Here is a 24249-nt window from a genome sequence, read left to right on the forward strand (position 1 = left end):
CCCAGAGGGTACAGCCATGGCACTGAGGGGCTGGCTCCCCCCACAACCGGATCTTAAGGAAAAATGAGCCACAGGCCCCTGAACCCCAACACCTGCAGCAGCTCCTGCCTCAAGGCGGATGTTGCTCTGTTCGTGCAGCTTGTGTGTCTGGAGGGGCGGGCACAGGCCGTCAGCAGGAGCCTTGGAGCCTCAGCCACGATCCCCCAGGTGTGGGAGGGTGGGCATGCCCAGGCACTAGGGCCTGGTCCCCAGGAGCGACGCAGGGCCTCGAGGGGCTTCTGCCTGGACCCAGGCTTCCCCCTCCCCTCCCTCCCAGAGAAGGTTCCAGGGAGGCTGGCGTCCCAGACACAGGCTCAGGGCTGGAGTTCAAGGGGCCAATGTGGGTGGCCGGAGGAGACCCCACCGTCCCAGCCTCCCCGATACAGGGCCCACTGCCCTTCCCGTCTTTCAATTCCAGCCTTCTCGTCTCTTGAGGCCTAGAGAAGGAGAGGACTGCGGGCCAATTCCCTACCAGTGGGCACTGCAGCCCCGTCCCATTCCCCACCAGCCGGCCTCGGGGGCAGGATCGGAGGCCAGTGGGCACTGCAGCCCCGTCCCACCCCCCAAGAGCTGGCCCGCCCGCGCTGGCCTCGGGAGCAGGGTCGGAGGAGAAGGTGGAGAAGCACCTCTGAGTTTCAGGCTCCAGGCCTGGGTTGCCACATGTTAGCCGTGTGACTTTGGGAAGTTACTTCCTCATCTGTAAGAGGGGGTAGCAGGAGCCCAGGTCCCGCTAGGTCGCTGCACCCACAGCAGGAGTGTCACGGGGACTCTGCCTAGATCCCACCTTCCTTTGTCTCCTGAGACCCCCAAGTGGGCACGGAACTTCCTGGGAGGGGTGGGGAGGTGACCCCGAATCCTGACCAAACGCGCTAGTTGTCCCTTGAAGCCGCCAATAAGGTATTGAACAAAGCCTCATCAGGTATCACAACGCCCACCATTAAACCTCACTCACAAAATCTACTTTGGAAAAACAAGTTTTCTTTTAAGTAAGGCTGATTAAATCCAAAGGTGCCACTTCAGTGGCCTGGCAATTTTCCAGAGTGAAGGAAAGGCTGGAGTGGCCCAGGGGACTGGAACATGGGAGGCTCTGGCAGCGAAGAGACCAGCAGGGAAGGGGAGGGCAGAGGGACCCAGGTGCTTCAGAGGGTGCACGGGAGGGTCCCAAGTGGGTGGGAGCTGGTGTGTCTGGAGCAGGGAGGGGTCCCGGAGCTAAGAGGAAAGGGCATCTACAGGCAGCCATGTGGAGAGAGATGCTCCCGGAAACTTGTATCCACTGTTAATTCTGGAAAATAACTTTCTAAATTGCTTTTTTTTTTTTTTTTTTTTTGAGATGGAGTTTCGCTCTTGTTACCCAGACTGGAGTGCAGTGAAACAGTCTCTGCTCACTGCAACCTCTGCCTCCCGGGTTCAAGCGATTCTTGTGCCTCCGCCTCCCGAGTGCTGAGATTACAGGCACCTGCCACCACACCTGGCTAATTTTTGTATTTTTGGTAGAGACACGGTTTCACCATGTTGGCCAGGCTGGTTCTGAACTCCTGACATCAGGTGATCTGCCCACCTCAGCCTCCCAAAGTGCTGGGATTACAGGCATGAGCCACGGTGCCTCTATCAATTTGGGGAAGTTCCACTTTATCATTTGGGGAAGTAGTAACTTAGTAAACTTTTTACATAATGAAACTTCCCCAAATTGATAAAGAACATCTAGACACAAACTGTCTACCCTTCACAAAATTCACTCAAAGTGGATTATAGACCGAAATGCAGAATGTGAAATATCCCAAATGTTCTGGAACATTTCTGGAATATGCCATACAGAAAATGTATGTGACCTTGGGTTTGGTTTTCAGATAACAACCCCAAACTGATGTTTGATTTAATTAAGACTTAACAGCTCTGCTTTGTGAAAGATGCTGTTAAGTCAAGGAAAAGACAAGCCACAGACTGGGAGAAAATATTTTCAAAACACATGTCAGAGGAAGGGCTTGTACCCAACATATGCAGAGACGTCCAGTGAAACGAGGGTGGAGGGTGTATTTGTTTCCCAGGACTGCTGTAACAAGTTACCACAAATTTTACTGCTTAAGACGACAGAAATGTATTCTCTCACAGTTCTAGAGTCCAGAAGTCTAGAATCAGTTTCACTGGGCCAAAATCAAGGTGTCAGCAGGGCTGTGCTCCCTGGGGAGGCTCTTTCCTCCTGGCACTGCAGGCGCTGCCCGCAGTGGCTGGTTTCTGGCCGCACCCCTCCACTCTCCCCCGGCATCTTCACGCCACCTCCCCCGCTGTGCGTGTTGAGTCTCTCTCCATCTCCCTCTAATTAGGATACGTGTGACCACATTTAGGGCCCGCCAGGATAATCCAGGATGATCTCACCATCCCAAGATGCTTAATCATGCTGCAAAACCCTTCTTCCAAATAAGGTCACATTCACAGGTTCCGAGAATCACGTGGCGGACTTATCGTCGGAAGCCATGACTGGCCCGCCACGTGAGCTTAGAAAGGGGTCTCGCAGAGAAGAAGGTGGCGAAGCCGGGCGCGGCGGCTCATGCCTGTCATCCTAGCACTTTCGGAGGCTGAGGTGGGTGGATCACCTGAGGTCAGGAGTTCAAAACCAGCCTGGCCAACATGGTGAAACCCAATCTTTAAAAAAAATAAAAATAAAATAAAATAAAAAGAAGGTGGCGGCACATCCAGGCCCACAGGGCGAGGTGGGGACTGCCGGGTTTGGATGAAGTCCGAGAAGGGAGCGCCCTGCTTGGTGGACAGACTCTCTGAGGAGCGGCAGGATCTGCTGTTCACACCGCGCAATTCCTCCCGGACACTTCTCGGGAGGCTGCAGCAAAGCTTTCCACTGGGTTTTTATTCCTTTTGGGTGTCAGCCTGTCTTTCACCTCGTCTCTTCTAAGCGCAAGGCGGAGCGCAGAGACGCCTGCAGGATGAGGAGGCACAGGCAGACCTCCTTGGTTCCAGACCGCCGCGATACGGTGACCGTCACAACAAACCACGCCACACACACGTTGAGGTTTCCCAGGGCATGTAAAATGCATGTTTACGCCACACTGCAGCCTATTAAGTGTGTGATCACATTATGTCTAGAAAATGCACACACCTTCATTTTAAAGTATTTATTGCTAAAAAACACTAATGAAGTGAGCACAGGCTCTTGGGAAAATGGTGCCTATGGACTTGTCTTGTGCGGCGATGCCAGAAACAGCCAACGTGTGAAAAATGCAATGAAGCAAAGCATGGCAAGAGGAGGGGAAGGAGGTGTGTCTGCATGTGGACAACTTTCGTCGGAAGAGTCACAAAAGATGAGGGGGACGCAGGCAGCTCCGGCCAGAAGGCTGCTCGGCAGGCAGTGCCAGGATGTGGGTGGGGCCTGGCCGGGACCCTCAGGTAGGTCCATGTGGCCAGGGCTCTGGGGACATGGGGACAGGCACCGTGGGGCCCAGGGGCTGACCCAGGGTGCTGGCGGGTGGGGGCTGCATGGGCCTGCTCTAGAGACCCCACGCCCCTCCTTCCGGCCTGAGGGTGGGCGTGGGGTAAGGGAGTGGCCCCAGCAGGCCCCGCAGCCTCCCAGGCTAAGACGCGGATGAGGACAGTGTGGTCCACCCCACACGGGCAGAGTCCTGGATGCCAAGTTCCCCACTCCAGGCCCGCGAGGTCCCCCCCCTCCCGCCGCCGCAAACCATTGCTTCCTCTCGGGGATCCTGGGGGCTCCGGCCCCACTGGCTGAGCTGATTCCACCCCTACCTGGGCTCGGGGTGTTCCTCACTGTGAACCCTCTCTCTGCTTCCCTCTGACAGCTCCAGGCAACGCTGGGCTTTCTGTCCCAACAGCCCCATGACCCAAATCCTCCCCCTCAGGGCCCATCAGAAATCCTGGGAGGAGCTCAGATCAGGCTGACCTGGGTCCACCCACGAGTGGAACAGCTAGTTTGCAGGGGGCGTCTGACATTTGGGGGGTACAAGTGACAGGGAGAGGGTACTCCGGAGAGGAGGGGGCCATCACTTCCCTCCCCTCCGAGGCAGCAGACAGCGAAGACCAGGAGGCCTCCTGCCCCTCAGCTTTCCCTGGAAGCACAACCCCACCCCGCGCTCTCAGCCTGACGCTGCCCACAGCCCCTGGGAGGCCCCACTGGGCCTGCCTCCCCTTCTCCCCGTCCAGCCCCGCCCTGTGGAGCAGAGGCCGGGCCTGTCCTGGGCAACTTGGTAGCCACTTTCTAAAGCACTGGGGAGCTTCCCGGCTACAGGGTGGAGGAATCATCCCGAGAATGAATGAGCAGGGACGCTCGCCCCGTATCAAACGCACCTCCTCCAGACCGTGCTCTGAGCCCTGGGCGTAGGGCTGGAGACCGCCATGGCAGGAGGGGCTTCTACGCTCACAGAGCTCCACGTCCACCAGAGAACAGAGAAATCGATGTTCCCCGGACATCACGGGAAGAATCGTTGCTGTAAGAGGCCCATCCATGCGGAGAGGGTGCAAGGCTGTTCCCCGAGGCGGCCGCACACCAAGTACCATGCTCACCAGGTACCATCTCAAGCAGGACCAAGTATCACTCTCACCAAGTACCACGTTCACCAGGTACCATGCACACTGAGTACCAGGCACACCAAGTATCACTGTCACCGAGTACCACACACACCAAGTACCACACTCACCAAATACTATCCACACCAAGTACCATGTTCACCAAGTACCAGGAACACCAAATACTATGCTCACTAAGTATCATGCACACCAAGTACCATGCTCACCAAGTACCACACTCACTCAGTACCACACTCACCAAGTACCATGCACACCAAATGCCATCCTCAGCAAGTACTATGCATACCAAGTATCAGCCTTACTAAGCACCACACTCACCAAGTACTATGCATGCCAAGTGCCAGGCTCACCAAGTATCATCCTCACCAAATACCATACTTGCCAAGCACCATGCACACCAAGTACCATGCCTGCTACATCTGTCTGGTCCGACAACAGGAAGAACAAGAGCTCCCTGCAGGCCACTTCTTGGAGCATGCCCTGAGGCTGGAAGGCAGTAAGCTGGCCATGCCCAGCATGGTGAGTGGCACAAAAGCTGCAGCCGTGCCACATGCACCCTGCTAGAAATGGCCAAGATGGCCACGAAGTCAGTGTGGGGCTGAGGGCCCAGCCAGGACCCTGCTCCCCATTCCCCCGCCAGCCCCTGGCATCCCCAAACACTGTGCGGAGTTGCAGGGGTGCCCACCCATATCTCCTGACTGCCTCCTTCCAGGGCACACTGGTCCTGGGCACAGGCAACCTATGGGGATGGAACATTGGCACCAGCCTGCACCTCTAAGTATTGCGTGGTGTGGGTGTGTGTGTGCACACACGTGCAGTGTGTGGTGGGGAGTGTGATGTGTGCCGTGTGTGTGTGTGTGTGTGTGTAGTGTGTGTATGTATGGTTTTAGTATGAGACTGGTGTGTGTATGTGGGAGGGCATATATGTGTCCATGATGTGTGGGGTGTGTATGTGCATCTGTGTGTGTGGTGTGTGTGTGGTGCATATGTAACGTGTATGGTGTGTTTTGTGTGTGTGTGGTTTTGTAGTGTATGTGTGTGTTTCATGTGTGGTTTTGTGGTGTGGTATGTATAATGTGTGTGTGGTGTGCGTGGCATGTGTGTGGTGTGTGGTATGTGTGGTGTGTGCTCGTGTGGTATGTGTGATGTATGTGGTGGGAATGTGGTGTGTGGCAAATGTGTGTGGTTGTGTTTTGTGTGTGGTTTTGTGCTGTGCGTGTCATGTGGTATGTGTGGTGTGTGTGGTATGTGTGTGGTGTGTTGTGCATGGAGTGTGTGCTTGTGTGGTGTGTGTGTGGTGTAGGTGATGGAGATGTGTGTGTGGTGAGTGTGTGTGGTTGTTTTTGTGTGTGTGAGGTTTTGTTGTGTATGTGTATTGGTGTTTTGTGTGTGGTTTTGTGCTGTGTACGGCATGTGTGTGTTGTGTGGTATGTGTGGTTTTGTGGTGTGTGTGGCATTTGTGTGAGTTATGTAGTGTATGTGTGACATGTGGTATATGTGTAGTTGTGTTTTGCGGGTGGTTTTCTGTGTGTGGCATGTATGGTGTGTGTGTGGTTTTGTGGTGTGTGTGGTGTGGGTGTGTGTGTGGTTTTGTGGTGTGTGTGGTGTGGGTGTGTGTGTGGTTTTGTGGTGTGTGTGGTGTGGGTGTGTGTGGGGTTTGTGGTGTGTGTGGTTTTGTGTGGGGGGGGATTGTGGTGCATGTGGTTTTGTGGTGTGTGTGTGGTGTGTGTGTGGTGTGTGTGTGTGGTGTGTGTGTGGTGTGTGTGTGGTTTTGCGGTGTGTGTGTTGTGTGATGTGTGTGGTTTTGTGGTGTGTGTGTGGTGTGTGTGTGTGGTGTGTGTGGTTTTGTGGTGTGTGTGTTGTGTGGTGTGTGTGGTTTTGTGGTGTGTGTGTTGTGTGGTGTGTGTGGTGTGTGGTGTGTGGTGTGTGTGTGGTTTTGCGGTGTGTGTGTTGTGTGGTGTGTGTGTTGTGTGTGGTTTTGTGCTGTGGTGTGACCACACTCACCGGGTATGCTGTACCTGCCGGGTTCCCTGTCCCTTCCCTGGGGTGAATGGATTTGCCCGCTTCTCTCCTCCTGAACACCCACAGCTTCTTCAGAGCCTTCTCCATGAGGAAGGGGTGTGGCAAACACGGGGCTCCTAGACCAGCAGCAGGTACCCCAGGGGCACTCACCCAGCAGCACTCGCCCAGGGGCACTCACCCCAGAAAAGCTCACCTCAGGGACACCCATTCCAGGGGCACTCACCCCAGGGGCACCCACTCCAAAGGCACTCACCCCAGGGGCGCTCACCCTGGGAGTACTCACCCCAGGGACCCTCATTCCAGGAACACTCACCACAGGAACACTCTCCCTAGGGGCACTCGCCCCAGTGGCACTCACCTTAGGAACCAGTTGTCCTGGCAGAGAAGGGGTCAGGCAATGTCACCGGCTTTCTAAGAAGAAGGCCCAAGGGGCAGAAGACTCCCTTGTGGGCCCTGCCAGGAGAGGCACTGCCGCTTGCTGGGGGGACACAGACACCTGCCATAGCAGCAAGGCACAGACACCTGCCGAGGGGGCTCAGATGCCTGCTGGGGGCACAGACACCTGCTGGGGAGGGGTAGACCCCTGCTGTAGAGGGACAGACCCCTGCTGGGGAGGGACAGACCCCTGCTGTAGAGGGACAGACCCCTGCTGTAGAGGGACAGACCCCTGCTGGGGAGGGACAGACCCCTGCTGTAGAGGGACAGACCCCTGCTGGGGAGGGACAGACCCCTGCTGTAGAGGGACAGACCCCTGCTGTGGAGGGGCAGACCCCTGCTGTGGAGGGACAGACCCCTGCTGTAGAGGGACAGACCCCTGCTGCGGAGGGACAGACCCCTGCTGGGGAGGGACAGACCCCTGCTGTGGAGGGACAGACCCCTGCTGGGGAGGGACAGACCCCTGCTGGGGAGGGACAGGCCCCTGCTGTGGAGGGACAGGCCCCTGCTGTGGAGGGACAGACCCCTGCTGGGGAGGGACAGGCCCCTGCTGGGGAGGGACAGACCCCTGCTGGGGAGGGACAGACCCCTGCTGTAGAGGGACAGGCCCCTGCTGGGGAGGGACAGACCCCTGCTGGGGAGGGACAGACCCCTGCTGTAGAGGGACAGACCCCTGCTGGGGAGGGACAGACCCCTGCTGGGGAGGGACAGACCCCTGCTGGGGAGGGGCAGACCCCTGCTGTGGAGGGACAGACCCCTGCTGTGGAGGGACAGACCCCTGCTGCGGAGGGACAGACCCCTGCTGGGGAGGGACAGACCCCTGCTGTGGAGGGACAGACCCCTGCTGGGGAGGGACAGACCCCTGCTGGGGAGGGACAGGCCCCTGCTGTAGAGGGACAGGCCCCTGCTGTGGAGGGACAGACCCCTGCTGGGGAGGGACAGACCCCTGCTGGGGAGGGACAGGCCCCTGCTGGGGAGGGACAGACCCCTGCTGGGGAGGGACAGACCCCTGCTGTAGAGGGACAGGCCCCTGCTGGGGAGGGACAGACCCCTGCTGGGGAGGGACAGACCCCTGCTGTGGAGGGACAGACCCCTGCTGGGAAGGGACAGACCCCTGCTGTAGAGGGACAGACCCCTGCTGGGGAGGGACAGACCCCTGCTGGGGAGGGACAGACCCCTGCTGTAGAGGGACAGACCCCTGCTGGGAAGGGACAGACCCCTGCTGGGGAGGGACAGACCCCTGCTGGGGAGGGACAGACCCCTGCTGTAGAGGGACAGGCCCCTGCTGGGGAGGGACAGGCCCCTGCTGCGGCTCAGGCCTGAGTCAGGGTTTCCTGACCTGGTGTCTCCACCGCAGGCGCCCGAGCTCCACATCCAGGCAGCCTCCGTGCCCTGCACCAAGCCCCTGGGTGTCCACAGGGTCAGCACTTCAGGAGCGCGGGCATTGGCCCGGGTGCCCTCCCCACTCCCGAGGTCGTTTACAGGCACTGGGGTGAACCCGCCTCCGGGGAGGACGTGTCCCCTCGGGCTGAACCCGCCGGGCTGGAAGGAAGGTCTGCGCTGAGCCGCTGCTCAGGCTCGGCCAGCAGGGGGCAGCAGAGGGCAACTGGGAGCCCCGAGGGAGGGCGCGCGGCGCGCAGGGCGGGGGTGCGCAGGCCCGGGGCCGGGGGTCCGCAGGTCCGGGGGCGGGGGTCCGCAGGTCCGGGGGCGGGGGTCCGCAGGTCCGGGGGCGGGGGTCCGCAGGCCTGGAGTTGGGGGTCCGCAGGCCCGGGGGCGGGGTCCGCAGGCCTGGAGTTGGGGGTCCGCAGGCCCGGGGGCGGGGTCCGCAGGTCCGGGGGCGGGGTCCGCAGGCCTGGAGTTGGGGGTCCGCAGGCCCGGGGGCGGGGTCCGCAGGTCCGGGGGCGGGGTCCGCAGGTCCGGGGGCGGGGTCCGCAGGCCTGGAGTTGGGGGTGCGCAGGCCCGGGGCCGGGGTCCGCAGGTCCGGGGGCGGGGTCCGCAGGCCCGGGGCCGGGGTCCGCAGGCCCGGGGGCGGGGTCCGCAGGCCCGGGGGCGGGGCCCGCAGGCCCGGAGTTGGGGGTCCGCAGGCCCGGGGGCGGGGTCCGCAGGCCCGGAGTCGGGGGTCCGCAGGCCCGGGGTCGGGGGTCCGCAGGTCCGGGGGCGGGGTCCGCAGGCCTGGAGTTGGGGGTCCGCAGGTCCGGGGGCGGGGTCCGCAGGTCCAGGGTCTGGGGTCCGCAGGTCCGGGGCTGGGGGTCCGCAGGCCCGGGGTCGGGGGTCCGCAGGCCTGGAGTCGGGGGTCCGCAGGTCCAGAGTCTGGGGTCCGCAGGTCCAGGGTCGGGGGTCCGCAGGCCCGGGGGCGGGGTCCGCAGGTCCGGGGTCCGGGTGGGATCGCGGGACTGCGGCGTGTCTCGGGTAGTCTGCACTTTGACAGTAAGAGCTGGGCCCAGAAAGTGATTTCCCAGCTCTGCAAAGATTCACAGTAAGAGCAGGTCACCGTGTCCGGAGAGCTTTCATTTATTTTCTTGTGACCTCCTACCTCTTTATGGCCGGCAGGTCAGCAGAGCAAGAGCTGTGACTTATCAAGGCTGAGCAAACAAACCCAGCGAGGCTGAAGATGCTCTCAGGGTCCTCGGGTCACAGCCGGGCTGGGAACACCGTGACTCAGAATCCCAGTGCCCCATGCCCCGCCTCGCCGGGAGGGTGGGGGCCACCCAGCTCTGTCCACCCTGCCCCTGGTGGGCCGCCGGGCCGATGCCCCTCCGACTGTACTCCCATCCACCGCGACTCCAAGGAGCCTGGGTCTTGGTCTGACACCCCCAGGCTCACAGACACCCACTGACACTTATTTTTAGAGCTCGGAGCACTTGAAGAGCTCCCTGAACCAGCACCCATGGGTCAAGTTGGAGAGAGCACATTCTAGAATTCCTTCTTTTCAGCTGGTTTTATAACGCCTTTGTTTTAATGTATTGACAGAAACTCAGTAACGGGCCCCTGAGAACGAGTCACCTGCTTAATGGTGTCCTGCCCCGATGGCGGCACTTCTCAGGAGGTGACCCACCTGGGCAGACAGCAAAGTGCTGAGCGCCACTATGGTTTCCCTGGGAGATGGCGGATCCGAGCTGCTGATGGAGAAGGGAAGAGACAAAGGCACATCTTGGGTCTCTAGGAGCCGAGGAGCCTCCTTTCTGGAGCAAGCAGAAGTCATTTTGTCAACCAACTTGACACTTCCTCCCACGAGAAGGTGAGAACATTCACATTGTTAAGGAGCCTTTGATGTACGATCTTTTTTCATCGTACAGAACTTTTAAGTTACTCAGATAAATGGGGGAAGGCTTGACATTTGTTGAGCATAATTTAAATTCAAATAGGCTCCTAGTGAGGGGAAATTACCAGACACGTGTGCCTTCCATTCTATGCTTCTCCGAAGTACCTGAGAGCTGCCCTGGCTTTTATAATCTAGAAAACAAAACCGTATTTTGGAATATCAAGAAGCTAATGTTTTTATTTTTGAAATGAAGTTACACCTACCTGTGAATTATTTCTTAAAAAAAAAAAAAACAACAACCACCTCAGTCTAGGCGCCATGGCTCACGCCTGTAATCCCAGCACTTTGGAAGGCTGAGGAGGGCAGATCACTTGAGGGCAGGAATTTAAGCCCAGCCTGGGCAACATGGTGAGACGTGTTTCTACTAACAAGAGAAAAATTAGCCGGGTGCGGTGACACACGCCTGTAATCCCAGCTACTTGGGAGGATGCAACACAAGAATCACTTGAGCCCAAGAGGCAGAGGTTGCAGTGAGCAGAGATTGTGCCACTGCTCTCCAGCCTGGGCAACAGAGCCAGACTCTGTCTTAAGAATAAATAAATAGGCCGGGTGCGGTGGCTCACGCCTGTAATCCCAGCACTTTGGGAGGCCAAGGCGGGTGGATCACGAGGTCAAGAGATCGAGACCATCCTGGTCAACATGGTGAAACCCCGTCTCTACTAAAAATACAAAAAATTAGCTGGGCATGGTGGCACGTGCCTGTAATCCCAGCTACTCAGGAGGCTGAGGCAGGAGAATTGCCTGAACCCAGGAGGCGGAGGTTGCGGTGAGCCGAGATCGCGCCATTGCACTCCAGCCTGGGCAACAAGAGCGAAACTCCGTCTCAAAAAACAAAAACAAAAACAAAACAAAAAATTTGAAAATAAAGGTATTTGGGGCAAGTGTGATTTTTTTCAGACTCTTAAGATACAAAGTTCTTCATAGGCTTGGAGAAAATTTATGGTAAGTTAGACTTTTAAAAAATCCATTTTATTGAGGCATCATTCACACAGAATAAAATGGGTCCACTTTAAGTGTCTAGTTCAGTGAGGCTTGACAACCATGCATGCCACTGTAACCGCAGGCCCGGGACACGTCCGTCACCCAGGGAGCTCCTCCCCCTCTTTCCAGTCAACCCCACCCCCTCGTGCCCCAGGATGTTTTTTAAATACTGTAGAGCAGTTTCTCCTGCTTTAGAACTTCAGGATTCTCCAGAGAAGCAGTGTATGGAATGAGCTTTGTTTTCAGGAACTCGCTCACGCCAAGTCCAAAAGCAGAGGGTGGCAGGGCAGGCCGGCAGGCAGGAAGCTCAGGCCAGGGTTGACAGCAGCCTGGAGGCAGGATTTGTTCTCCAAGAAACCTCAGTGTTTGTGCCGAAGGCCTTTGACTGACTGGATGAGGTTCACCCATATTAGCAACGGTAAGCGCCTTTCCTCAAAGTCAACTGACTGTGGATGTTACCCGCGTCCCGTCGTGGCAGTGCTTGGCTTGGATTTGATGACATAACTGGATACTATCCCTCGCCACGCTGACACTCGAAACTAAGTATACCGTAAAGTAAAGGGGCACGTGCAGCCCGCAGCCTCCGCGTCTGGCTCCTTTCATTCCCATATTCCTGGGACTCACCCCTGCTGCCCCTGTCAGTAACAGCTCACGCCGTTTTGTGACTGAATGGTATCCCCCTGTATGAATACAACAGGTTAGATTCTCATACACAGCAGCATTTCCGATTCAGCTATGAGACCTAAGAAATAATTTTAAAATACAGAATTGCTGTCAGTACTCAGAAACTTGCAAACACCAATGAGAATCCAAACAGAAATTCACTGAACTACTAGATTATGCAAAAGTAACTGTGGCCGGGCCCGGTGGCTCACGCCTGTAATCCCAGCACTTTGGGAGGCCGAGGCGGGTGGATCACGAGGTCAAGAGATCGAGACCATCCTGGTCAACATGGTGAAACCCCATCTCTACTAAAACATACAAAAAATTAGCTGGGCATGGTGGCGCGTGCCTGTAATCCCAGCTACTCGGGAGGCTGAGGCAGGAGAATTGCCTGAACCCAGGAGGCGGAGGTTGCGGTGAGCCGAGATCGCACCATTGCACTCCAGCCTGGGTAACGAGCGAAACTCCGTCTCAAAAAAAAAAAGTAATTGTGGTTTAGCTAACTATTTTAAGTTGTTAGCATCTCAAAATGAATGGTTAAAAATCTTTCTGGTCAGCCGGCACACAGTGGGACCCAGGGGTGGCAGCTCACCAGTTTCAGGAAGATGTTACTTCTGCGGGCTAGGTCTCGTTTTTACAGTTTAATTTAATGGAAGCTAATTAACCAGAAAATACATTCTAAACTACAACTGATTGTCTTGTCATCACTTCAAAGACATATTTCACACACGTTAAAGCAATTACATATGTAAACAAAAATAAAATCCTACACCCCCACCCCCGGCTGAACGAACCCCCCTGTGGCCAAGGGGACCCCAGGAAAACCTTAAAACTGAGGCTATGATGGCGGGATGGGGGGGTCAGACAGGCCTCCTGATGCCCCCTCCCTTTTATAGTTTAGACAACCAGCGTTAATGTTAAGCTGGAGACCGTAAGACCGACAGAACGGAGTCTGTGGCAGTAAGATACCAATTTAGAAACAGGACCTACAGCCGTGCCAGGGAGGACGCAGTCGCGAACCTGCACTTCCAGAGTAAAGGACCGTCTCACTGCCGACGCGTTTTCTCCTCCAGCATGTGAACAAGCGCTGACCTCGAGGTGAGCAACGTTCAAACAACCGCAGCTCCACAGCCACCAAGGGAGCCCCAGGCGGCCCCACCAGTAACCACAGCTTTCACTGGACACGGACTGTAACTTTCTCCTGGCCAGAGACCACTGACCTTGAACTAGTTCTGGTGAGTTCACAGAGGCTGCACATCTGCATGCATTCCTGTCCTGAAAAGACCTCTTGAGGTACAGGGCCTAGTCGTTATTTATTTTTATTTTTTACTTTATTTTTTAAATAATTAATTTTTTTTTTTTTTTTTTTTTTTTGAGATGGAGTCTCACTCTGTTGTCCAGGCTGGAGTGTAATGGCGTGACCTCGGCTCACTGCAACCTCTGCCTCCCAGGTTCAACCGTTCTCCTGCCTCAGCCTCCCGAATAGCTAGGACTACAGACACGCATCAGCATGCCAGGCTACTTTTTGTGTTTTTAGTAGAGATGGGGTTTCTCCACGTTGGCCAGGCTAAGCTCGAACTCCTGACCTCAGGTGATCTGTCACCTTGACCTCCCAAAGTGCAGGGATTACAGTCGTAATACATTCAATTGTTGAGTCTCCCCACTCCAAAGCGAGATTGGGTGCTGTGTGACGTGACACGCACGTGTCAGGACCCCCTTCATGCATACCCACAGCTCCTCCTAGAGCCTGTCCACGACGTGTGTTTAGCCGACCTGCTCAGCTCCTGCCACACCCTCCTCCTTCTAACAGCCAGTCTCCCATCCTGGCCTGGGGGATGGCCACCTGGCCACTGTAACCCCCTGTAAGAAATAAAGTTCCTCTTTTCCACATGTACACACTGTGGGGTTTTTAAGTTAACACATAAAAAAGATCTGGTCTTTAACTGTTTTTCAAGTGCCTTCCCGGGCAGACTGGCTAAATCTACATTTTAAAAAGAAGATTGCACCCCCATTTTCCTGCTCTTTTTCTAATCAGCAGAGAAGTAGGGGTTCACTGCCTCCAGTTCCTCTCCTGCCGCACTCCCCAGAGCCCTCTGCAAACCTGTGATGCCAGTCCATTCCATAGCCACTGCTCTGTCCAGGTCAGTAATGGCCTCCCAGTGGCTACAACCAAGTGGTCCGGCCTCCATACTCACCACACAGCATCACAGAGAACCACTCCCTCCCCTCTTCAGTAGGTGCTGGAGGTGGAGTCTCCAGGAGCCCACCTGCAGGCCATTCATCCTCTGCCTCCTCACCCCTGCAGGGCGCTGTCCTTGGTCCTGTCTCCAAGTGTCCTCCCTCCTGGGGTGACAGCCAGTTTCCTGGCTTGAAATGACCTGCAGGTGCCCTCAACTTCATGCTCCAGCCCCGGCTTCCCTGTGTGCTCCAGGCCAGTCTGTCTGTGCGACAGCACCATGTGGTGACAGCGAACCTCTGGTCGGCTGCACACGCCCCCACCCAGCTGTGCCGCTCCAGCCCTTCCGCTGCAGAAACTCCACCCTTCCCGATGCTCAGACCACGTAAGTCCCAGCTGTCTCTCACACACTGCATCCTTTCCACCGGCAAATCCCAGGGGCTTTGCCTTCGAAGCACTTGTCTCTGAAATCCGACTGCTTCTCACCACCCAACCCCAGGTTCATCATTCTACCCTCAACCCCATCCCTGGAAGGCCATGCTGGCCACCTCACTGGTCTCCCTGCTTCCCCTCTCTGGATCCCACAGGCTCTTCTCAGCAGAACATCCACAGCGGCTCTGGGAAAGCCCAAGGCCACACGAGTCTCCTGTTCATGGGCCTCTCTCTCTCTCTGAGTCCAAGTCCCCTATGCGGCCTGCCCACTGCCCGTCCTCCTCCACTTCCTGCCCTGCCTTGCCTCCAAGCCCTGGCCTCCGCTCCGCTCACTCTGCACCCACGCCAGGTACGGCTCCGCTCCCCGTCTCAGCTCCTGCTGGTCTCCCCTCCCAGCCACGCTTTCCTAGATGTCTGCATGGCTTGCCCTTTATCGCCTTGAGTCCTCTCCAGTCGCCCCGCGCAGGACTCCAACTCTCCCACCCACAGTTCCTTCTTCCCTGCTTCCCCTCTCCAGCTCCATCTGACTTACCACATACTCACTTCCTTACTGACTGTCTCCCCCACTGAAAGGTAAGCTCCACCAGGGCTGAGATTCCTCTGTTCTGTTAATCCCTCACCCCCAGGGCTGTGAAAGGGGCCACGCGTGGTGGGAGCTGTCAAGAAATAAAATTTGTTGAGTAGACGAATGTTCTTGATTTTCAGTGACTGCCTTTTAGGGGCTTAATATGATCAGTGCCCACTGTAGCTTTCCTGAAAAAAGTTCTGATTCTGGACATCAATCCCATAGACAGTCTCCTGATGATAGCTCGACTTCAGATGTTTCAACTTTATGATGGGTAGATTGGGGATTAGATGCATTTTTGACGTAGGAAGGGCTTATTGGCGGGGAGGGAGGCCCCACTGTAAGTCGAGGAGCACCCGAATCGCTCAGCATGCCTCAGAAAACCACCCACAAACGGAGACACGATCGGCTGCGTTTCCCCAAGACTGCCGCGGAAGCTCCAAGAACCCGTAAGGTAGTCATCTGGTGGGCAACGGTGCGCTCCCACAGGGAGGTGGTCAGGGCTGAGAAACTGAGGCGGGAGGACGGCTCGTGCCCAGGAGTTCGAGACCAGCCTGGGCAACATAGAGAGATCTCCGTCTCTACAAAGAAAAATTACAAAGGAGCGTACTCGCAACTACTTACGTGGCTGCCGCAGTAGGATGGCTTGAACCCAGGACTTCGAGACCAGCCTGGGCAACAAAAAGAGAACCCCGTCTCTACAACAAATTTAAAAATTAGCTCGCTGCTACTTCCGAGGCTGAAGCAGTAGGACGGATTGAGCCCAGGAGGTCAAGGGTGTAGGGAGCCGCGATCGCGCCCCTGCACTCAAGCCGGGGCAACAGAGCGAGACTCCTGGCAGCGGGCCGTGGGCGGGAGGATGGGCTCAGGTGCGGCGCGCTCAGGTGAGACCGGCCCACATGCCCCGCCCACCGCTGCCAAGCGCGCCCTCCATTGGCTGTTCCGCGGAGAACCCACGCTCCCATTGGCCGACGCGGACTGGGGGCGTGTCCGGCCCTGCGGCGCCTTGCGGACGCGTGCGCCTACCGCCGAGGCCCTGCCGGAGTTCCGGAGAGTAGGGGCAGCGCTAGTCTTTAGGGGAGCGCCGGGCGCACAGCGGACCGCTGAGCGAGGCCGAGGGTCGAGGAGCTCGCCTGTGCCCGCCGGCCCCAGCTTCCCTCTGCAGCCGCCCAGGAGTTCCCTTCCCAGACCAGAGCGGCGCCGGACCCACGGCCGGGGTCGACTCGCGCAAGCGCAGTGCGCGCCCCCGGCAGCCCCCGCGGCCCGCCCCGCCCGCGGCCTGTCCGAGGAGGCGGAGGGAGATGACGTCATCGAGCCGGGCGACGGACATTGGGCGCCATTTTGAAAAAGAAAAAAAATCCCTCCCCGGCGGCGGCGGCGGAGCCGGCCGGGGCTGAGCGCGCGGCTGCGGCGGCGCGGAGGCCGTCTCCCTGGTCCGCCGCGGTCCCCGCCCGTCCCGCCGCCGGCTGCCATGGCAGGTGAGGGGCCTGCGCGGGCCGGCGGGGGCCGCGGGGGCCGCGGGGGCGGGCGGGGGCCGCGGCCGGTCTGACCGCCCCGTTGTGTTTGCAGGAGCCGGAGGCGGCGGCTGCCCCGCGGGCGGCAACGACTTCCAGTGGTGCTTCTCGCAGGTCAAGGGGGCCGTCGACGAGGACGTGGCCGAAGGTGAGGCCCGCGCCCCGCCCCGCCCCGGGATCCCGGCGGGCAGCGCCCAGCCCGGCCGCGGCCTCCGGGCCCCACGCGCCGGCGGAAGGCGGGCAGGGGACGGGGCCGGGCCGGGGGGCGCCGGGGCCGGGGCGGCCGTCCTGTGTCCGCGGCCCCGTCCCGCGGGGCGTGGGCGCGGGGCTTGTGTCAGCCGCCAAGGTCACGGGCGGCCGGGCCCTCCTGCTGCCCGGGGCGGAACCGCGGACGGGAGCGGAGTCCGGAGCCTGCGCCCGGAGGAGGGGGGCGCGCCGGGGGCTCCCCCGGTCCGGCCCCGCTTCCCTCGCCGGTGCGCTCTCGAGCCGGCTGGTGGCCTCGGTTGTCCCCCTTAGCGAGAGCACTGGCTCCCCGACCCTGACGGTCCGCTCTCCGCGGCTCTGAAATCCTGGAATTTCACTGTGAAGTGTGATTGTTCCTTCTCCGCTGATACATTGTGAAGTCTCCACTCCAGATGTAATCTTGAACCTTCCGGTGTTAACTTGGTCTTTGCCTGAAGTCATAGCCTTAAATTGGCCCAAGCACAAAGTTTCAGGGTGCCGGGAGGGATCTGGGGAGTGCCTCCTGCCCCAGGTTCCCATGACGCTCACACGTCCCCTTAGACTTAGGAGCCCTGTAGCTTTCCTTCCGCACAGCTGGATGGAGAACTTGGTCCAGTCTTAGAAGTTTGATTAGTATTTCAGATTCAGAGCCATAGTGGCCTTTTTGTTGTTGTTCGTACATCTTACTGAACATTGTAAACCTTTAACCCCTTGTTAACAATGATTTGTGTGTGCACCGATCCACCTTCCCTGCCTTCAGTTGCTGAAAGCCTCTGGTCAAACGTCCTGTCCGCCTCGCTCCATCTCGCTCCCCCACGACCTTTCACTCCCTCTTCCCCACCCTGTATCTCTCCTTGGCAGTGTCTGGTTTGGCGCGTGACCATTGAGGGCATTTGCAGATTCCTAGCCCCCTGGGACAAGCAGGGCCTGGGTGATGAAGCAAGTGAAACTGGGCTCAGAAATGCGGGAAAATGTGTATGGTTTGAGATTGAAACTAGGCGCATTTTATATGATCTGAAAAGTTTATTGATTTTTTTATTTTTTTTAAATATATTACTTTTTTGTTTGATTTTGCATATGCCGAGCAAGTGACAGTTCAGCCTTACTCAAGTGTGACTTCTGTCCCAGTAAAGCAAAACTTGTGTGCGAGTAGGGAGGTGAGACGGCTTAGTGCCTGTCTGAATTTCTGTTTTGTTTTGTTTTGTTTTGTTTTTAACTCTTTCTTTTCTTTTCTGGAGACAGGGTCTCACTGTAGCCCAAGCTGGAGTGCAGTGGCACCATCTCGGCTCACTGCAGCCTCTGCCTCCTCGGCTCAAGTAGTCAACCCACCTCAGCCTCCAGACTAGCTAGGACTACAGACGTGTGCGCCACCACACCAGGCTAGTTTTTGTTACTGTAGGGGGTTCGCCATGTTGCCAAGGCTGGTGTGGAACTCTGGCCTTAAGTGGTCTGCCCACGTCAGTCTCCCCGGGTGCTGAGATTACAGGCGTGAGCTAACATTCCTGGTCTGGTTTCTTTTTTTTTTTTTTTTTTTGAGACGGAGTTTCGCTCTTGTTACCCAGGCTGGAGTGCAATGGCGTGATCTCGGCTCACCGCAACCTCCGCCTCCTGGGCTCAGGCAATTCTCCTGCCTCAGCCTCCTGAGTAGCTGGGATTACAGGCACGCGCCACCATGCCCAGCTAATTTTTTGTATTTTTAGTAGAGACAGGGTTTCACCATGTTGACCAGGATTGGTTTCTTTACCTAAAAAAAAAAAAAAAAAAAATTATTGATAAGCTGAATGAATTAAAATTAAAGTTTATTTTAAATGTGACTTAACACATAGGAAAATAGCATCTTTATTTTAAAAAAAATCTTGGGCTGGGCCTGGTGGCTTACACCTGTAATTCCAGCACTTTGGGAGGCCGAGGTGGACAGATCACTTGAGATCAGGAGTTTGAGACTAGCCTGGCCCACATGGTGAAACCCCATGTCTACTAAAAATACAAAAATTAGCCAGGCATGGGGGCGCACACCTGTAATCCCAGCTACTTGGGAGGCTGAGGCAGGAGAATCACTTGAACCCGGGCTGTGGAGGTTGCAGTGAGTAGAGATCCTACCACTGTACTCCAGCCTAGGCAACAGAGCAAGGCTCTAAAATATATATACATGTATATATGTATGTATACATATATACACGTAAACACACAGCGCGCGCACACACACACACACACACACTTGGTTAAAGTGTGAATTAAATTGATGGGAACTTTTTGCAATTTTAAATCCCTTTTTTAAGTTAAATTTTGAGTAAATCCTAAAGTTTGATATTTTGAGTTGTTACGGTTTTTTTGTAACATTGCTTTGTGGTAATTATCCACATGTTTTGGTGACTTTATGTATTCAGAGCTTTTTCTTTTCATCCGTGTCTGCTTTGGCTGTGGTAGCCCACCAAGGTGAGCACATGTGTCACTCACCGTCACTCTGCCCCGTCGTCCTGACGCTGTTGGCTTGTATGCTGACCGAGGACGACAGTAGCGGACGCGCAGATGTTAGTCATCAGGGATTGCCGAGCAGCCAGGGTCAAGAAGCTGGTCGTGCCCAAACACAACCTTGACGGAGAGATGTTGGTGAGAGATAAGAAGAGATGGGTGGCTGGGTGCGGAGGATCACTTGAGGTCAGGAGTTCAAGATTAGCCTGGCCAGCACGGCGAAACCCTGTCTCTACTAAAAATGCAAAAATTAGCAGGGCATGGCGGTGCCCGCCTGTAATTCCAGCTACTAAGGCTGAGGCAGGAGAGTCACTTAAACCTGGAAGGCAGAGGTTGCAGTGAGCTGAGGTCGTGCCATTGCCCTCCAGCCTTGGCACGAGTGAGACGCCCTCAAAAAAAAAAAAAAGATGGGCAATTGAGAGGGGTTTTATTGTGCACTGCTGCGCAGGCTATAGGACGTAAGTTATAGCCGATTTTATTTTTAGATTTTATGTTTAGATTTGTGGCTTGTGAGGCATTTTGTTCTTGAAGGTTCTGCTCCAGGCTAAGTTCAGCTCTGTAGAGTCCTGCGGCACCCCTGCACTCTGGCTGTCTTTCTGCCCACTCTGCAATGGGTAAGGAGGAGGAGCCTTAGAGACTGAGGCCAGGATCGTCTCCTGACCTCACTGGGGCAGCACCCAGTGTACGGGAGGTAGTGCCGGGGTTAGAGTGGGCGCTCCTGACTTTGAAGGTCATGAAGTGAGTAACATAGAGAAAGCGTTTGGTTTTTGTTTTGATTTCTGTTATGTTTTTGAAACTAATAATTTGGGGGCAGGGAGGCCAGAATCATTACCTGTGGTGAAGGTATTGGCCTGTATAAAACTTGATGATCCCCCACACCCTCCCCTTTTTTTTTAAGAATTGAGTTTAGCTATGGGTCAGGTCATTTTGCTAAGAGCCCTTCCCATCCATCCCCCTGCAAGTAGGAGTAGAGCTGAGCTCACAAGGCAGTTACGAAGCGTCCTGCTGGAGCAGTTGTGTGAGCAGCCGTCAGTGGCGACTCGCCTCTCCTGCCCTTGCCGGAAGGTGGGACTAGGTGAGTTTGTCTGCCGAGGTGACCAAGAGTTAAAATAGTAAAACCAGGGGGCTTCCAACAGGAGGCGCGGAGAAGAGTTGTTTGTTAGCACCTCCAAAATGTTTAGGTGCTAAATGGTGACTGCCTTCTGGAAACATTAATACTGTGCAGATTTTTTCTGCATGTTTACGTAGTCACCTTCACCCAGCCTGTCCTCCCTCTCCGGGAACGTACTTCATTCATCACGTGATGTGTTTCTCAGTGTCACGTGGTATTTCATCCTCTCTAGTAGACTGTGAGCTCCTCAAGCTTGAGGGCCGGGTGTCACCTTTCCTGCCCCAGCCCTTGTAGAGGACCCAGCAAGAAGGTCATGACAGGCAACAGTTGCTGAGTGGTCATTCCGTGTTAGAGATTGCTCACAATACTTTACCCATGTCAGTTAATTTAATCTTCACACAACCTAAGAAGGCAGTAAATGCTGTTCTTCCCAGTCTCAGATGGAGAATCCAAGGTGCAGAAGCAGTGAACCTGGGTCATAAAGCAAGTCTGTGGCAGGGCCAGGGTTTGAAGCCGTGCCGACTGGCCACAGAGCCCTGCCTGCGGTGCAGCATTGCTTCAGCCGCCGTTTGCAGCCAGTGCGGTACTGATGAAGCTCCACTGTGGCATGTGGCCACCCAGCCCTGGGGTGGAGCTGTTCTTCTAAAGCTCCGTAAGAATCTTGCCACCAGGAATCGTATGAAAATGCCTTTGAAGGCAAATGAAAATGAAATGCCTTTAAAGGAAGTGCATATCAAAATGATGTAAGATTAGTAACAGGGATTCAAGAATAGCATCACTTTCCAACCAATTCTCAAAATATTTGAAGAGTAGCTGTCCCAGAGACCGTAAGTGAGACACCTGCACGTCAGACAAGTGTGGCAGCGCCTCTGCCTGCGGGGCCCCTTGCTCCCGACGGCAGTCTGCTTGCCTGCAGGGAAGCGGCGGGTCTTGCTCCCTGTGGACGGCGCTAGTTGCTGCTGTGGAGAAGCAGTGGGGGTGGACCAGGGGAGGAGGGTCTTACACTGAACATGGTTACAGCTTCATTACAGCTGGTTCCTTTCATCCCAGGATTTGTAGTTTTAAGTGGATTGGGTTTTTATTTGATTTTGCTTTAATCCGTTTTTTTTTCTTTTTTTTTTTTTTTTTTTGAGATAGAGTCTTGCTCTGTTGCCCAGGCTGGAGTGCAGTGGCACGATCCCAGCTTACTGCAGCCTCCACCTCCCGGATTCAAGGGATTCTCCTGCCTCAGCCTCCTGAGTAGCTGGGATTACAGGCACGTGTCACCACGCCCGGCTAATTTTTGTGTTTTTAGTAGAGACGGGGTTTCACCACGTTGGTCAAGCTGGTGTCCTCCTGACCGCGTGCTGCTTTAATCAGTTTATTAATCCATGATCTATTGCTGTGAATTAAAGCATTAACCTGTTTCTAAAGAGATACACTAAACAAAACTAAAGGTTTGTCTGTTTAAGTCAAGCTTGAATCTGGGGAGTTTCATACATAACATGGATATCTGGTTTATCTGGTAAGATAGCCTTTCCAAGGGGGTGTTGATACTTTGAGAGAAACATTTTAAGTTACAGAAAGGTAACAAAAATTAAGGGAACTTGAACATCAATACCAGAAAGTTATTATGCTTCATCGAATATAAGATATGGCCAGCGTGGTGACTTACACCTGTAATCTCAGCACTTCAGGAGGCCAAGGCAGGAGGATCAGTTGAGCCCCACAATTTGAGACCAGCCTGGGCAACATAGTGAGATCCTGTATCTACAAAAAAATAAAAAATAAAATGTTAGACAGGTATGGTGGTACACACCTGTAGCCCCAGCTCCTCAGGAGGCTGAGGTGGGAGGATGACTTGAGCCAGGGAGGTTGAGGCTGCAGTGAGCTACGGTTGTGCCACTTCACTCCAGCCTGGGCAACAGAGTGAGACTTTGTCTCAGAAAAAAATTTAAAAAAAAATTTATATATATACATATATATGTATATAATGTGTATGTAATCTTTGAAATTAGATATATGTTTTATATATAATATTTTATAATATCTTTGCTATCTGTGTATATATAAAAGATACATCTAATTTCAAAGATACCAAAATGTGAGGAATTGTACTTAGAATCAATAAAATATGGTATCAGTGAATGCAAAACTTTTCCATCATATGTATTGATTTCTTCTGTGTTTAACACAGTGTCTGCTTAATTGAATTATTCCTGGTCTGATTTCTATATTGCATTGTAGAATTTTCTTCACTTAATATTTATACCTCTGCCATTGAAGAGAACCTTCAGGAAAGCATCCTCTGGGAAAGGCCATCAAATAAGCCAGCACTCTAACATTTTTGCAGTTTGACTTGTGGGAGAATTTAGTAGGCAGCCTCTGCCTTCAGGAAATCAGTTGCATGTGCCTGAAGATTCACAGACTCATCATACTTAGCACAGCTGTGTCTTAGTGTTCAGGAGGCTGGCCTAGTCCGAGTTCTATCATGAAGTTAAGTTTACAAGATAGATGGTGGTGGTTAATCCTCCCTGGTGATTTTTCGTGTTCTCTGAGTGTAAGCAGTCTGCTGTTCTCATGGGAAGTTGTAGGTTTGGTTTGTGTCTGCTGTTTTCAGCTCTGAGGGCAGCTTCCTGAGCCTCAGCTCGCTTATCTAGAAGTTAAATCGGGGCCGGGTGTGGTGGCTCAAGCCTGTAATCCCAGCACTTTGGGAGGCTGAGGCCCGCGGATCATGAGGTCAAGAGATCGAGATCATCCTGGTCAACATGATGAAACCCCGTCTCTACGAAAAATACAAAAAAATTAGCTGGACATGGGGGCACGTGCCTGTAGTCCCAGCTACTCAGGAGGCTGAGGCAGGAGAATTGCTCGAACCCAGGAGGCGGAGGTTGCGGTGAGCCGAGATCGCGCCATTGCACTCCAGCCTGGGTAACAAGAGCGAAACTCCGTCTCAAAAAAAAAAAAAAAAAGAAGTTAAATTGGAAGCTTTTGTTAAGATCAGACAATGCACAGTGCTTTTGTAAGCTGTGAAGGGCTTTTCAAGTGTTAGATACAACTGTTCATTAATTCTCTTGTATTTTAAGGTATTTGGGCCTGGTTGTAGCTATATTTAAACACAAAAATAGCAGTTTCTTGTTCTTACCTGCTTCATGTCCACCTGCCCAGATCCCTTCCACTGGCCTGGCCTCTTAACTTTTCCATCATTAGTCAGTGATTATTCCCATCCCATGGTCTTCTCTCCTGTTTCTTTCTCAGCCTGCAGTATTCTTTTTCTTCCCGTCCATGCTCCAAGCCCTGCTGATCCTTCTCAGTCCACCTTGCTCCCACTTGGCGAGTCCGTCTCCAGCTCCCGCAGCAGTCAGTGTCGTCTCAGCCTCCAGACTTCCCTTTTACTCCTGTTCTGTGCTGTTTAGCGATTGGCCGTGTCCTGCTTCTGGTTCCCTCATTTTGTCACATGCATTACTCGGCTTGTCTCTTCAACTGGTGTTAGTCAGGGTGTGGAGTGTCATGATACTAATAGGGAGTGGAAAGCCATGTGCGCTCGGAATTGGTACACATCACATTGTCCCCCTCTTCTAGCTTTGTATAACTTGGCAAGTGACTTACCATCTTTTTCTCATCTGTAAAACTGATACTATTACTTGTGACCATTATGGGGTGGCTGTGAAGGTTCCAGAAAATGTACGGAAAGCTGTGGCAAACAGAAGCACATAACTGGTAACTGGTTAGAGATTGTGGTCTTAAGAAGCCCTCTTGCGTGGG

The 24249-nt window shown here is 54.8% G+C and overlaps 1 protein-coding gene and 1 long non-coding RNA gene across 5 annotated transcripts in view; one reads left to right on the forward strand and one right to left on the reverse strand.

The window, feature by feature from the left end:
- Positions 1-11224: 11224 nt before the first annotated feature.
- Positions 11225-16436, reverse strand: LOC141580667 (uncharacterized). Its single transcript, XR_012512974.1, has 2 exons — positions 15811-16436; positions 11225-15277 (listed from the first exon to the last, which is right to left on the reverse strand). It is a non-coding gene; the product is annotated as an uncharacterized LOC141580667 (long non-coding RNA).
- A 52-nt stretch (positions 16437-16488) lies between these two features.
- The window catches only part of PPP2R2D (protein phosphatase 2 regulatory subunit Bdelta), a 51175-nt gene continuing 43414 nt past the window's right edge, over positions 16489-24249 (forward strand). The window contains exons 1-2 of one of the 4 annotated variants that reach the window (XM_039465122.2): positions 16489-16664; positions 16756-16848. In XM_039465122.2, coding sequence (XP_039321056.1) covers positions 16658-16664; positions 16756-16848 — 100 coding nt within the window. In that variant the 5' untranslated portion in view covers positions 16489-16657. Of the gene's footprint in view, positions 16665-16755; positions 16849-24249 lie in introns of those variants that run through there. The other 3 variants (XM_074383102.1, XM_039465123.2, XM_074383103.1) reach the window with 3 other exon arrangements.

Source organism: Saimiri boliviensis, chromosome 12, assembly GCF_048565385.1.
Source record: "Saimiri boliviensis isolate mSaiBol1 chromosome 12, mSaiBol1.pri, whole genome shotgun sequence".
NCBI classification, from domain to species: Eukaryota; Metazoa; Chordata; class Mammalia; order Primates; family Cebidae; genus Saimiri; species Saimiri boliviensis.